Source organism: Sinocyclocheilus grahami, unplaced genomic scaffold (assembly GCF_001515645.1).
Source record: "Sinocyclocheilus grahami isolate Dianchi unplaced genomic scaffold, SAMN03320097.WGS_v1.1 scaffold230.1, whole genome shotgun sequence".
Lineage (NCBI taxonomy): Eukaryota > Metazoa > Chordata > Actinopteri > Cypriniformes > Cyprinidae > Sinocyclocheilus > Sinocyclocheilus grahami.
Genome location: NW_015505409.1, coordinates 2,794,534 through 2,806,842, shown reverse-complemented (window position 1 = coordinate 2,806,842; position 12,309 = coordinate 2,794,534). Strand labels below are relative to the sequence as shown.

Here is a 12,309-nt window from a genome sequence, read left to right as displayed (position 1 = left end):
TGATTGATTTCTTTGTGGTTTGTATATGGTGGGGGGGGGGGGGGGGGTGGGCTGATAAAGTAATGTTTTAAAGAAATTTAGTAGTATATTTTTTTCTCTGATGTTATTACTGCTTTGAAAAATCTGAAATGAATAACAATCAGGCTGCTAAGGGTCTTCCAGAGCAAAATTACTAGAAAATATTTTTTTTGTAATTGACTGTAGAAGTGGAAATGGAACCAGAATCATTAAAATGTCGTATGATTCCCATCCCTAGTCTTTCAAGAGTGAAGCTTCATGCTGGTCCTGGTACAGCAAACACCTTGTGAGCTCTGCAACCCATAATGAGCCATTCCAGCTGCCTTAGTCAGAAAAAGAGAAAAGTGCACTTGAGTTTCTGCGTCAGTTAGTTCTTATTAGTTCAGCCATATTTCACATCCAAGCCAAATTGATTTAAGACGCACAATGTCTTGCCAGTATTTATGCTGTTCCCAGAAAATCTGAATCACCAACCAGCACAACCCCAGGATTGCTGTCATAAAGCACTCACAATCACAAGAGAGACTAATTAGCCTTTTATTAATTCATTAGGTGACATAATGCAATGAAGAGACTCCCACTAAAATCTCCAGCAAGCCAAAACGGAGGCGCAGGCAAAAACAGGGTACACAAAAAGGGGAGGGTTAGCCTAAATCAGCCTCAAAAGCCAAACTTGGAAGAATTACGACACAACAGGAAAGGGAAGGCGGTGATTCGGGGGGTTATCCAGTAGCATGTGCTTACACAATTCAGTCTCCTGCATAGGAATACTTAGTCTGAGCGATTGCAATGCGTCACCCTTGTGAACAGAGCCCTCTGCAAGAGCTGCCTCAGACTTCTCTAGGCTGTCAGGGAAAGAGGCCACACCTGGATCCAGCTCTGCGCTCAGGGGGGAATCGGGAAGGCGGCTGCCTGGGGATGGAGTTGCCAGAGGTGGGGTGCTGCCTCCGCAGGTTTCCTGACCCTCCACCACGGCCTCTCCGTTTGGCAACAGCTCTGCTTTGACATGACCTAAAACAAAGAGAAGGGATTCAGCAAAGAGCTTACATTAAACTAAGTGTTTTTTATGTTTTACAAGCCAGTACAACATATCTATCAGCATGGATGAAATATCATGCAAAAGTAAAGGTTTTTGGTTTTATTACAACTTAGTCAAGCTCAGCCTCACCTCCGGACCCCATTTATGACTATATGGACAGAGTAAAATTACTGACTAGTCATTCAACAATTGCAGGCCTAGAAAATTAAGTGTTTAGTGCATTTAAAATGAAGAAACACGTAATCAAATCAAAAAGTGTTACCAAAGAGCACACTTTAATACTTTCTTTTTGGTAAGAATCACTCAATGCAGAAGCAATTTGGTATCCAAGACTTTACAGTAAGGTCCCATTAGTAATGCATTAACATTTACAATACATTTAATACAGTATTATAATATAGCTATTCACTGTTTGTTCATGTTAGCTCAAGCCCAATAGTAATGCAATTAACTTAATTTAACAAACTATCCCTTATTGTAAATTGTTACCAACAATTCTCTAGATAACACTGTCGCATTCACAGGCATATTTGACATCTGTAATTAATTTATTCCACAGAGAGAAGTGCCCATTAATAAAATAAATAGTCCACTACCATCTTTTCATGTCATGGAAGGGGTGCATATTTTATGCATATTTGTCAAAAGCATGATTCTTTTCTTTATGGGTAAAACGTTACTTTGCCCAATTTGAAAGTACTAACCCAAATGAGCCAGCTGATGAGGTTATGCCTAGTGCTTTTTGGTCATGTATAACCTTTAAATGTGATTAGTGACCTGAAAGTTATCTTTTGCTCAAGTCTTGCCGAGCAAGTCAAACAGCCTAATCGAGCTACAGTGACAGTTTAGGAAACTGATACAGAAAGCAGGGGGAAGTTTGTGGATAAATCTAGAAGAAAAAACCCCACTTCTTTATAAGGTATCAAATGGCACTGGAGGAAGTGGGAAGAAAAAACATCTCAAAGCCAAGTGATGCAGTAAACAGCAAATGTTCACTTTGAAATCTTTCCAGGTTTTGAATGAGCACAACAAACAACTTTCAAGCACAAGCTTTACAGTGAATCCTGCACATTTTGTGCATAGCATGAGTATAAAAATCTATCTATTATAAATCAGAAAGTACAAATGGTTACACTTTACTTGAAGGGGTGTGCATAATCATGACATGACACCTTCATAATCATGACATGACACCTACATAATCATGACACCTACATAATCATGACACCTACATAATCATGACACCTACATAATCATGACACCTACATAACACCTACATAATCATGACATGACACCTACATAATCATGACATGACACCTACATAATCATGACATGACACCTACATAATCATGACATGACACCTACATAATCATGACATGACACCTACATAATCATGACATGACACCTACATAATCATGACATGACACCTACATAATCATGACATGACACCTACATAATCATGACATGACACCTACATAATCATGACATGACACCTACATAATCATGACATGACACCTACATAATCATGACATGACACCTACATAATCATGACATGACACCTACATAATCATGACATGACACCTACATAATCATGACATGACACCTACATAATCATGACATGACACCTACATAATCATGACATGACACCTACATAATCATGACATGACACCTACATAATCATGACATGACACCTACATAATCATGACATGACACCTACATAATCATGACATGACACCTACATAATCATGACATGACACCTACATAATCATGACATGACACCTACATAATCATGACATGACACCTACATAATCATGACATGACACCTACATAATCATGACATGACACCTACATAATCATGACATGACACCTACATAATCATGACATGACACCTACATAATCATGACATGACACCTACATAATCATGACATGACACCTACATAATCATGACATGACACCTACATAATCATGACATGACACCTACATAATCATGACATGACACCTACATAATCATGACATGACACCTACATAATCATGACATGACACCTACATAATCATGACATGACACCTACATAATCATGACATGACACCTACATAATCATGACATGACACCTACATAATCATGACATGACACCTACATAATCATGACATGACACCTACATAATCATGACATGACACGTCATGAATATGAAGGTTTTTTATGCATGTTTATGACAACTGTAATTAAGTGTCATTCGCTCAGTTATGTAATTTTTAATGCAAAGATGACATTGTTTGAGTTGTCTTTGTTATGGGCTATGGTTAGTGGTAAGGGTAGGGGTAGGGTTTGGTCAAATAATGTCATATTTGCATTAAAAATGACATAACTGAGCGAATGACACTTGTCATAAACATGCATAAAACCTCCTTCATATTCATGACAGGTGCCATGTCAGTCTTATGCACACCCCTTCAAGTAAAGTGTTGCCGTACAAATGAACAATGAATGTACTCAATGTTGCAACAGTATCCATCATCTCAAAAGAACGCTTACCGTTAGGGATTTTCTCCATTACGAGGGATCTCTCCGGCTTCAGAGACTCTACAATATTGCTGTCTGGATCTTTGCCGTGTTGTGCATCCGGCTGCTGAGGGTTGGCCTCCACTGAGGCCGTTTCATTATTTCCATTTTCCATATTTCTTGAACCACAGATGCTGCTCTAGCATCCATGAACATGAGCTGGTCTCACTAGTGCAATTCACCTTTACTTCATGCTCTGTAAACTTTGGTTAAGACTGCAGGCTGGCCTGGATGGTGCAGACAGCTTGAGTCCTCGGTGATCCTGGAGAACGGAAACATTAGTTTAACTCCACCATACTGCGAGAAGAGTTCAAAATTTATTGCTCAGTTAAAGCAAAATCAGCAACAATAATGCTATGCTAATTTATCATTTAGTCATGTAATGGTACGATAATTACAGGAATGTTTTCCCTGAAGCGATGTGGGATTAAATGTTTTGATCAAGGACACAATGCGGACACATGTCATCTGGACATCTGACTGCGGAGTAGTGATTGTGTTTTTCAGCAATACACCAGTGCACCCTTCATATACAGAGAAAAGAAGGTCAGGGAAGAATCTGTAGATGGAAAAGTTCTTTGTGCATTTTTCTTTTTTTCTACTTGTTACTTCGCACTTTCTGTTAGAAAATGTTTATTTACTATTTACTCAGGCATCTAATATTTTGATACTTAATTTCCATGATCTAAATATTCTTAATGTAAAGTTTGTTGTCATTTGGAAGTGTGCAGGCCTTCTTGCATTATTATGCTGTTACATCACGATTATATATTCAGTGGCATAAAATGGTCTCTAAAATGACAATAATATTGCTTATCGCTATTATTTCTGGCGCAATATATCACACAACAAAAAGTTGATTTCGTGACAGGCCTACACAGATATCCATCAACACTTTAAGATGTCAGCACTAAAGTTTTCTAAAATGTTTTAATTCATGCACTGAAGTGAATGCTTCATATGTCAATATTTATGATAAGTGACAGATGGTGAGGGCTCATACTGAGCTGTAGGGCAAGGGGAAAAAACTGAAAACTGACAAATAGGATACTGTACAATCTTTCTTGCATGAACTTTAATCAGTACTGTAATTAATTTTGTTTTAATACTCAGAAATCAGTCAGCTTAGTGTCACGGTAGACTAGTAGCTGACCAAACATGATTGTTTTTTCTTTCTTTTTCCTTCTCATTGTAACACATCAGTGTGCTGGAGTAATAAGTGCGATTTAAGATACCTAACAGACATCTGGCATGCAACCAAAAGCTGACATGACTGTAAAATCAACCCAAATATACTCATTTGAAAAATCACATGTGGACAGATCAGGCTGTCAACAGCGGGTTTGATAAACTCTCACTTTCAGCACAGAGGAAATATAAGGAAACTGAAAATTAAAGCACAGCCACGAACAAACTAATCATAATAAATGATCAACAGCACGGGAACGGAGAAGAATAACAGGAGATACGGTGTCAATTTTTGTGTTTATTTTTATAAATCTCTGATCTGATTAGCATTAGCCACTTAGCACACATCGCACGATATCCAAAAGGCTTTAGCAACTGATGCGTGACACTGACACACGACCTCGCTTCTGCGAAGCTAATAGCACGTGAAATGCTGAGTAATTAGTGCGATGATAAGAAGAAATGATCAAAATAATTAAGCACCAACCTCAGACTTGCTCCTACGTGGCTGTTTAGGTTCCGTCCTTCAAACAGATCCGACTCGCTACGTTTCCTCGCAACAATAAAGGTTCCGCATTGCTGCGTAACAAAGCGAAAACATCCACCTCATTTCTTTTTTTTTTAAATCCTCTTTTCTTTATTTGTTCTGTTCCTGCCTTTCTTCGTGTTCATAAAAAAGCTGTTTAAATGCATCTTTCTCTTTTAACAGCATCTTTCTCATCAACTTTTTCTTCTTCTCTTCTCTTCCATGTGTTCAGATGACATTGGATGTATTGTTGATACATTATGTGTAATGTATGCAAAGTTGTTATTCATTAATGTCAATTGAATTGTTTGCAATAAAAAAATAAATAAATAAAAATAAAAAACATCGAAATCCAAAAAAAAATAAAAATAAAAATAATAACAAACTCATTTCGGAAATTTTTCTGGAACATTTGTTTTTCAGAGATTATTTGGAAAAAAACCTTGGCTTCTTCGCTTTCGGTTTTGTATATCTAACAAACTTCGGGAAATTTTTAAATCCTCTTTTCTTTATTTGTTCTGTTCCTGCCTTTCTTCGTGTTCACAAAAAAGCTGTTTAAATGCATCTTTCTCTTTTAACAGTCATTATCAACTTTTTCTTCTTCTCTTCTCTTCCATGTGTTCAGATGACATTGGATGTATTGTTGATACATTATGTGTAATGTATGCAAAGTTGTTATTCATTAATGTCAATTGAATTGTTTGCAATAAAAAAATAAATAAATAAAAATAAAAAAACATCGAAATCCAAAAAAAAATAAAAATAAAAATAATAACAAACTCATTTCGGAAATTTTTCTGGAACATTTGTTTTTCAGAGATTATTTGGAAAAAAAGCTTGGCTTCTTCGCTTTCGGTTTTGTATATCTAACAAACTTCGGGAAATACATCTGAAAGTACTTCATAATATTTCTGTTAGTAACTATACTTTAGCAAAATTTATGGATATTGATGAAAAATGAATTCTACATCTTTTTTTTTTAAATGTTACCATTCCAAAAAAATTCTGGGAAGATTTCTCTCTATATATATATTCAACAGAAATCTGGTTATAATTGTGAATTAACATCCAAAGATGTTAGCTTATATTTTGAATAAAAAAATGCATCTGTCAATTTTATGATGAATCTAATGATTTTATTTGGTAAATTTCATATTCATAAAAGTAAAAGAAATAGTTCTAAACCCTGTTTGAAGGTCTTTATGACTGTCTCTCCAATGTATCGATAACAAAAAATGTAGAGATACAATCGTATTCGCTAAAGAGTTGAAGTTACTTGAAAATTGAACAGGTATATGCTGTTTTTTTTTCTTTTTCTTTTTCTTTAAGTACCATATTATTGATTTTTTTCTTCTATGTAATGTAAACTCATTCCTTTAATTGTGTTATCTTTTTATCTTTTTGGTTAAAGTTGTAAATGTTGCATGTTATGTCTTTAATGTCTAATAAAAAAAATTCACAGTAATCAGTTAATAAGTTAATAGCGTTACATACCTAAATTGTTAACTTCTTACCAAATGCGAATTTACTTATCTAAAACATATATACACTATGCTGCAATAAGCTGTTTTTTCTTTTATGTAAAAATCTGTATAATTGAAAATGAATTCTATCAAATGAAACCGCCGTCTCATGGTCTCCATGTGATTAGCCAAGGAGAAGACTCATATTTGTCCCATTAGGCTTGTAAATGGAAGCCAAGCAGACGCTGATGTATGACAAAGCATCAGTCTTTAATTTGGTTTGAGCACAATCCTTTTACATGATTTATAATTAGTGAGCACTATAAAACGTGAGATTTCAAGTCAGTCATCAAATGCCAAATGTCATTTAAGGGACCCTGCTGCTTTCATCAAAAATGATCAAAAACCAGGAATGTGTGAACACAATATCAAAACTTCAAGTCCTAAAACATACATTCAAAATAAATAAATAAAAGCAAAACAATGTCTAAGAGCCCAAATTATTGTGCATGCTATCATTGCATGATAAACCTCAGATATGCCCTGTAAATCTCGATCGGTGTGGTTTCTTGGAATTTAAGTTAAGCCTTACGGAATGAAAACCATATTTAGTGATACAGTACCTACTTATTTCACTTATCTTCCTGTTTAAAAAAAAAAAAAAAAAAAAAAAAATTTGGGATTTTCAACAACGCGATTTAAGATACCTAACAGACATCTGGCATGCAACCAAAAGCTGACATGACTGTAAAATCAACCCAAATATACTCATTTGAAAAATCACATGTGGACAGATCAGGCTGTCAACAGCGGGTTTGATAAACTCTCACTTTCAGCACAGAGGAAATATAAGGAAACTGAAAATTAAAGCACAGCCACGAACAAACTAATCATAATAAATGATCAACAGCACGGGAACGGAGAAGAATAACAGGAGATACGGTGTCAATTTTTGTGTTTATTTTTATAAATCTCTGATCTGATTAGCATTAGCCACTTAGCACACATCGCACGATATCCAAAAGGCTTTAGCAACTGATGCGTGACACTGACACACGACCTCGCTTCTGCGAAGCTAATAGCACGTGAAATGCTGAGTAATTAGTGCGATGATAAGAAGAAATGATCAAAATAATTAAGCACCAACCTCAGACTTGCTCCTACGTGGCTGTTTAGGTTCCGTCCTTCAAACAGATCCGACTCGCTACGTTTCCTCGCAACAATAAAGGTTCCGCATTGCTGCGTAATAAAGCGAAAACATCCACCTCATTTCTTTTTTTTTTAAATCCTCTTTTCTTTATTTGTTCTGTTCCTGCCTTTCTTCGTGTTCATAAAAAAGCTGTTTAAATGCATCTTTCTCTTTTAACAGCATCTTTCTCATCAACTTTTTCTTCTTCTCTTCTCTTCCATGTGTTCAGATGACATTGGATGTATTGTTGATACATTATGTGTAATGTATGCAAAGTTGTTATTCATTAATGTCAATTGAATTGTTTGCAATAAAAAAATAAATAAATAAAAATAAAAAAACATCGAAATCCAAAAAAAAATAAAAATAAAAATAATAACAAACTCATTTCGGAAATTTTTCTGGAACATTTGTTTTTCAGAGATTATTTGGAAAAAAACCTTGGCTTCTTCGCTTTCGGTTTTGTATATCTAACAAACTTCGGGAAATACATCTGAAAGTACTTCATAATATTTCTGTTAGTAACTATACTTTAGCAAAATTTATGGATATTGATGAAAAATGAATTCTACATCTTTTTTTTTTAAATGTTACCATTCCAAAAAAATTCTGGGAAGATTTCTCTCTATATATATATTCAACAGAAATCTGGTTATAATTGTGAATTAACATCCAAAGATGTTAGCTTATATTTTGAATAAAAAAATGCATCTGTCAATTTTATGATGAATCTAATGATTTTATTTGGTAAATTTCATATTCATAAAAGTAAAAGAAATAGTTCTAAACCCTGTTTGAAGGTCTTTATGACTGTCTCTCCAACGTATCGATAACAAAAAATGTAGAGATACAATCGTATTCGCTAAAGAGTTGAAGTTACTTGAAAATTGAACAGGTATATGCTGTTTTTTTTTCTTTTTCTTTTTCTTTAAGTACCATATTATTGATTTTTTTCTTCTATGTAATGTAAACTCATTCCTTTAATTGTGTTATCTTTTTGGATGTCTTGTTAAAGTTGTAAATGTTGCATGTTATGTCTTTCAGCTTAGTGTCACGGTAGACTAGTAGCTGACCAAACATGATTGTTTTTTCTTTCTTTTTCCTTCTCATTGTAACACATCAGTGTGCTGGAGTAATAAGTGCGATTTAAGATACCTAACAGACATCTGGCATGCAACCAAAAGCTGACATGACTGTAAAATCAACCCAAATATACTCATTTGAAAAATCACATGTGGACAGATCAGGCTGTCAACAGCGGGTTTGATAAACTCTCACTTTCAGCACAGAGGAAATATAAGGAAACTGAAAATTAAAGCACAGCCACGAACAAACTAATCATAATAAATGATCAACAGCACGGGAACGGAGAAGAATAACAGGAGATACGGTGTCAATTTTTGTGTTTATTTTTATAAATCTCTGATCTGATTAGCATTAGCCACTTAGCACACATCGCACGATATCCAAAAGGCTTTAGCAACTGATGCGTGACACTGACACACGACCTCGCTTCTGCGAAGCTAATAGCACGTGAAATGCTGAGTAATTAGTGCGATGATAAGAAGAAATGATCAAAATAATTAAGCACCAACCTCAGACTTGCTCCTACGTGGCTGTTTAGGTTCCGTCCTTCAAACAGATCCGACTCGCTACGTTTCCTCGCAACAATAAAGGTTCCGCATTGCTGCGTAATAAAGCGAAAACATCCACCTCATTTCTTTTTTTTTTAAATCCTCTTTTCTTTATTTGTTCTGTTCCTGCCTTTCTTCGTGTTCATAAAAAAGCTGTTTAAATGCATCTTTCTCTTTTAACAGCATCTTTCTCATCAACTTTTTCTTCTTCTCTTCTCTTCCATGTGTTCAGATGACATTGGATGTATTGTTGATACATTATGTGTAATGTATGCAAAGTTGTTATTCATTAATGTCAATTGAATTGTTTGCAATAAAAAAATAAATAAATAAAAATAAAAAACATCGAAATCCAAAAAAAAATAAAAATAAAAATAATAACAAACTCATTTCGGAAATTTTTCTGGAACATTTGTTTTTCAGAGATTATTTGGAAAAAAACCTTGGCTTCTTCGCTTTCGGTTTTGTATATCTAACAAACTTCGGGAAATACATCTGAAAGTACTTCATAATATTTCTGTTAGTAACTATACTTTAGCAAAATTTATGGATATTGATGAAAAATGAATTCTACATCTTTTTTTTTTAAATGTTACCATTCCAAAAAAATTCTGGGAAGATTTCTCTCTATATATATATTCAACAGAAATCTGGTTATAATTGTGAATTAACATCCAAAGATGTTAGCTTATATTTTGAATAAAAAAATGCATCTGTCAATTTTATGATGAATCTAATGATTTTATTTGGTAAATTTCATATTCATAAAAGTAAAAGAAATAGTTCTAAACCCTGTTTGAAGGTCTTTATGACTGTCTCTCCAATGTATCGATAACAAAAAATGTAGAGATACAATCGTATTCGCTAAAGAGTTGAAGTTACTTGAAAATTGAACAGGTATATGCTGTTTTTTTTTCTTTTTCTTTAAGTACCATATTATTGATTTTTTTCTTCTATGTAATGTAAACTCATTCCTTTAATTGTGTTATCTTTTTGGATGTCTTGTTAAAGTTGTAAATGTTGCATGTTATGTCTTTAATGTCTAATAAAAAAAATTCACAGTAATCAGTTAATAGCATTATATCGTTACATACCTAAATTGTTAACTTCTTACCAAATGCGAATTTACTTATCTAAAACATATATACACTATGCTGCAATAAGCTGTTTTTTCTTTTATGTAAAAATCTGTATAATTGAAAATGAATTCTATCAAATGAAACCGCCGTCTCATGGTCTCCATGTGATTAGCCAAGGAGAAGACTCATATTTGTCCCATTAGGCTTGTAAATGGAAGCCAAGCAGACGCTGATGTATGACAAAGCATCAGTCTTTAATTTGGTTTGAGCACAATCCTTTTACATGATTTATAATTAGTGAGCACTATAAAACGTGAGATTTCAAGTCAGTCATCAAATGCCAAATGTCATTTAAGGGACCCTGCTGCTTTCATCAAAAATGATCAAAAACCAGGAATGTTGAACATTTGCTGTTCATCAAACACAATATCAAAACTTCAAGTCCTAAAACATACATTCAAAATAAATAAATAAAAGCAAAACAATGTCTAAGAGCCCAAATTATTGTGCATGCTATCATTGCATGATAAACCTCAGATATGCCCTGTAAATCTCGATCGGTGTGGTTTCTTGGAATTTAAGTTAAGCCTTACGGAATGAAAACCATATTTAGTGATACAGTACCTACTTATTTCACTTATCTTCCTGTTTAAAAAAAAAAAAACAAAAAAAAAAAAGTATTGTGCATTATCACAACACTGGTCCCTCAACATTTTAAAACCTTATTGCTACAATCAATTGACAGTCAACCACTTTTTTTATTTTCTTGATTACCATTTCAAACAGAAGAGGGTCACACTCATAACAGGATGAAAACTTCCTTCAGTTATTCATGACAGAGCTGACATTTTATTTGTTGCCAGAAGAAGCCCTCCACAGAAAAATGAGTCATTTTAGTCATTCAATAGTAAATTCAAGCCACAGAGAAGTCAAACGTTCCTCGTGTGACTTTATTGTAAGGAAAAGTCGAAGATCTCAAGATACTCAATCTCCCTATCAACTCACACAGCCCCGCTCTCTTATCAGACAGTGCTCATCTAGACACTCGCGATATAACTCTTTAAAGTACAAAAGAAAAACAACAAAAGAGGTTACCCAATGTGGGAATCAATCAATAGCACAAGCCTTGTATCATAGCATGTCGTGTAAATACACAAATACACGATGACTGGTCCACAAATGTATGGAAAAATGAAGGGCGATATGAGAATTTGTGAATGGGACAAAAGCTCACATCCTTTTACATGATTTATAATTAGTGAGCACTATAAAACGTGAGATTTCAAGTCAGTCATCAAATGCCAAATGTCATTTAAGGGACCCTGCTGCTTTCATCAAAAATGATCAAAAACCAGGAATGTGTGAACACAATATCAAAACTTCAAGTCCTAAAACATACATTCAAAATAAATAAATAAAAGCAAAACAATGTCTAAGAGCCCAAATTATTGTGCATGCTATCATTGCATGATAAACCTCAGATATGCCCTGTAAATCTCGATCGGTGCGGTTTCTTGGAATTTAAGTTAAGCCTTACGGAATGAAAACCATATTTAGTGATACAGTACCTACTTATTTCACTTATCTTCCTGTTTAAAAAAAAAAAAACAAAAAAA

The 12,309-nt window shown here is 34.3% G+C and overlaps 1 protein-coding gene across 1 annotated transcript in view; it reads right to left on the bottom strand.

The window, feature by feature from the left end:
• LOC107597342 (golgin subfamily A member 3-like) overlaps positions 1–5,364 on the bottom strand; it is a 20,764-nt gene extending 15,400 nt beyond the window's left edge. Inside the window, exons 1-3 of the mRNA XM_016288356.1 lie at positions 5,290–5,364; positions 3,588–3,876; positions 763–1,029 (exon numbers count right to left, since the gene is read on the bottom strand). Coding sequence (XP_016143842.1) covers positions 763–1,029; positions 3,588–3,729 — 409 coding nt within the window. The 5' untranslated portion in view covers positions 3,730–3,876; positions 5,290–5,364. The remainder of the gene's footprint in view (positions 1–762; positions 1,030–3,587; positions 3,877–5,289) is intronic.
• Between the last annotated feature and the right edge of the window lie 6,945 nt (positions 5,365–12,309).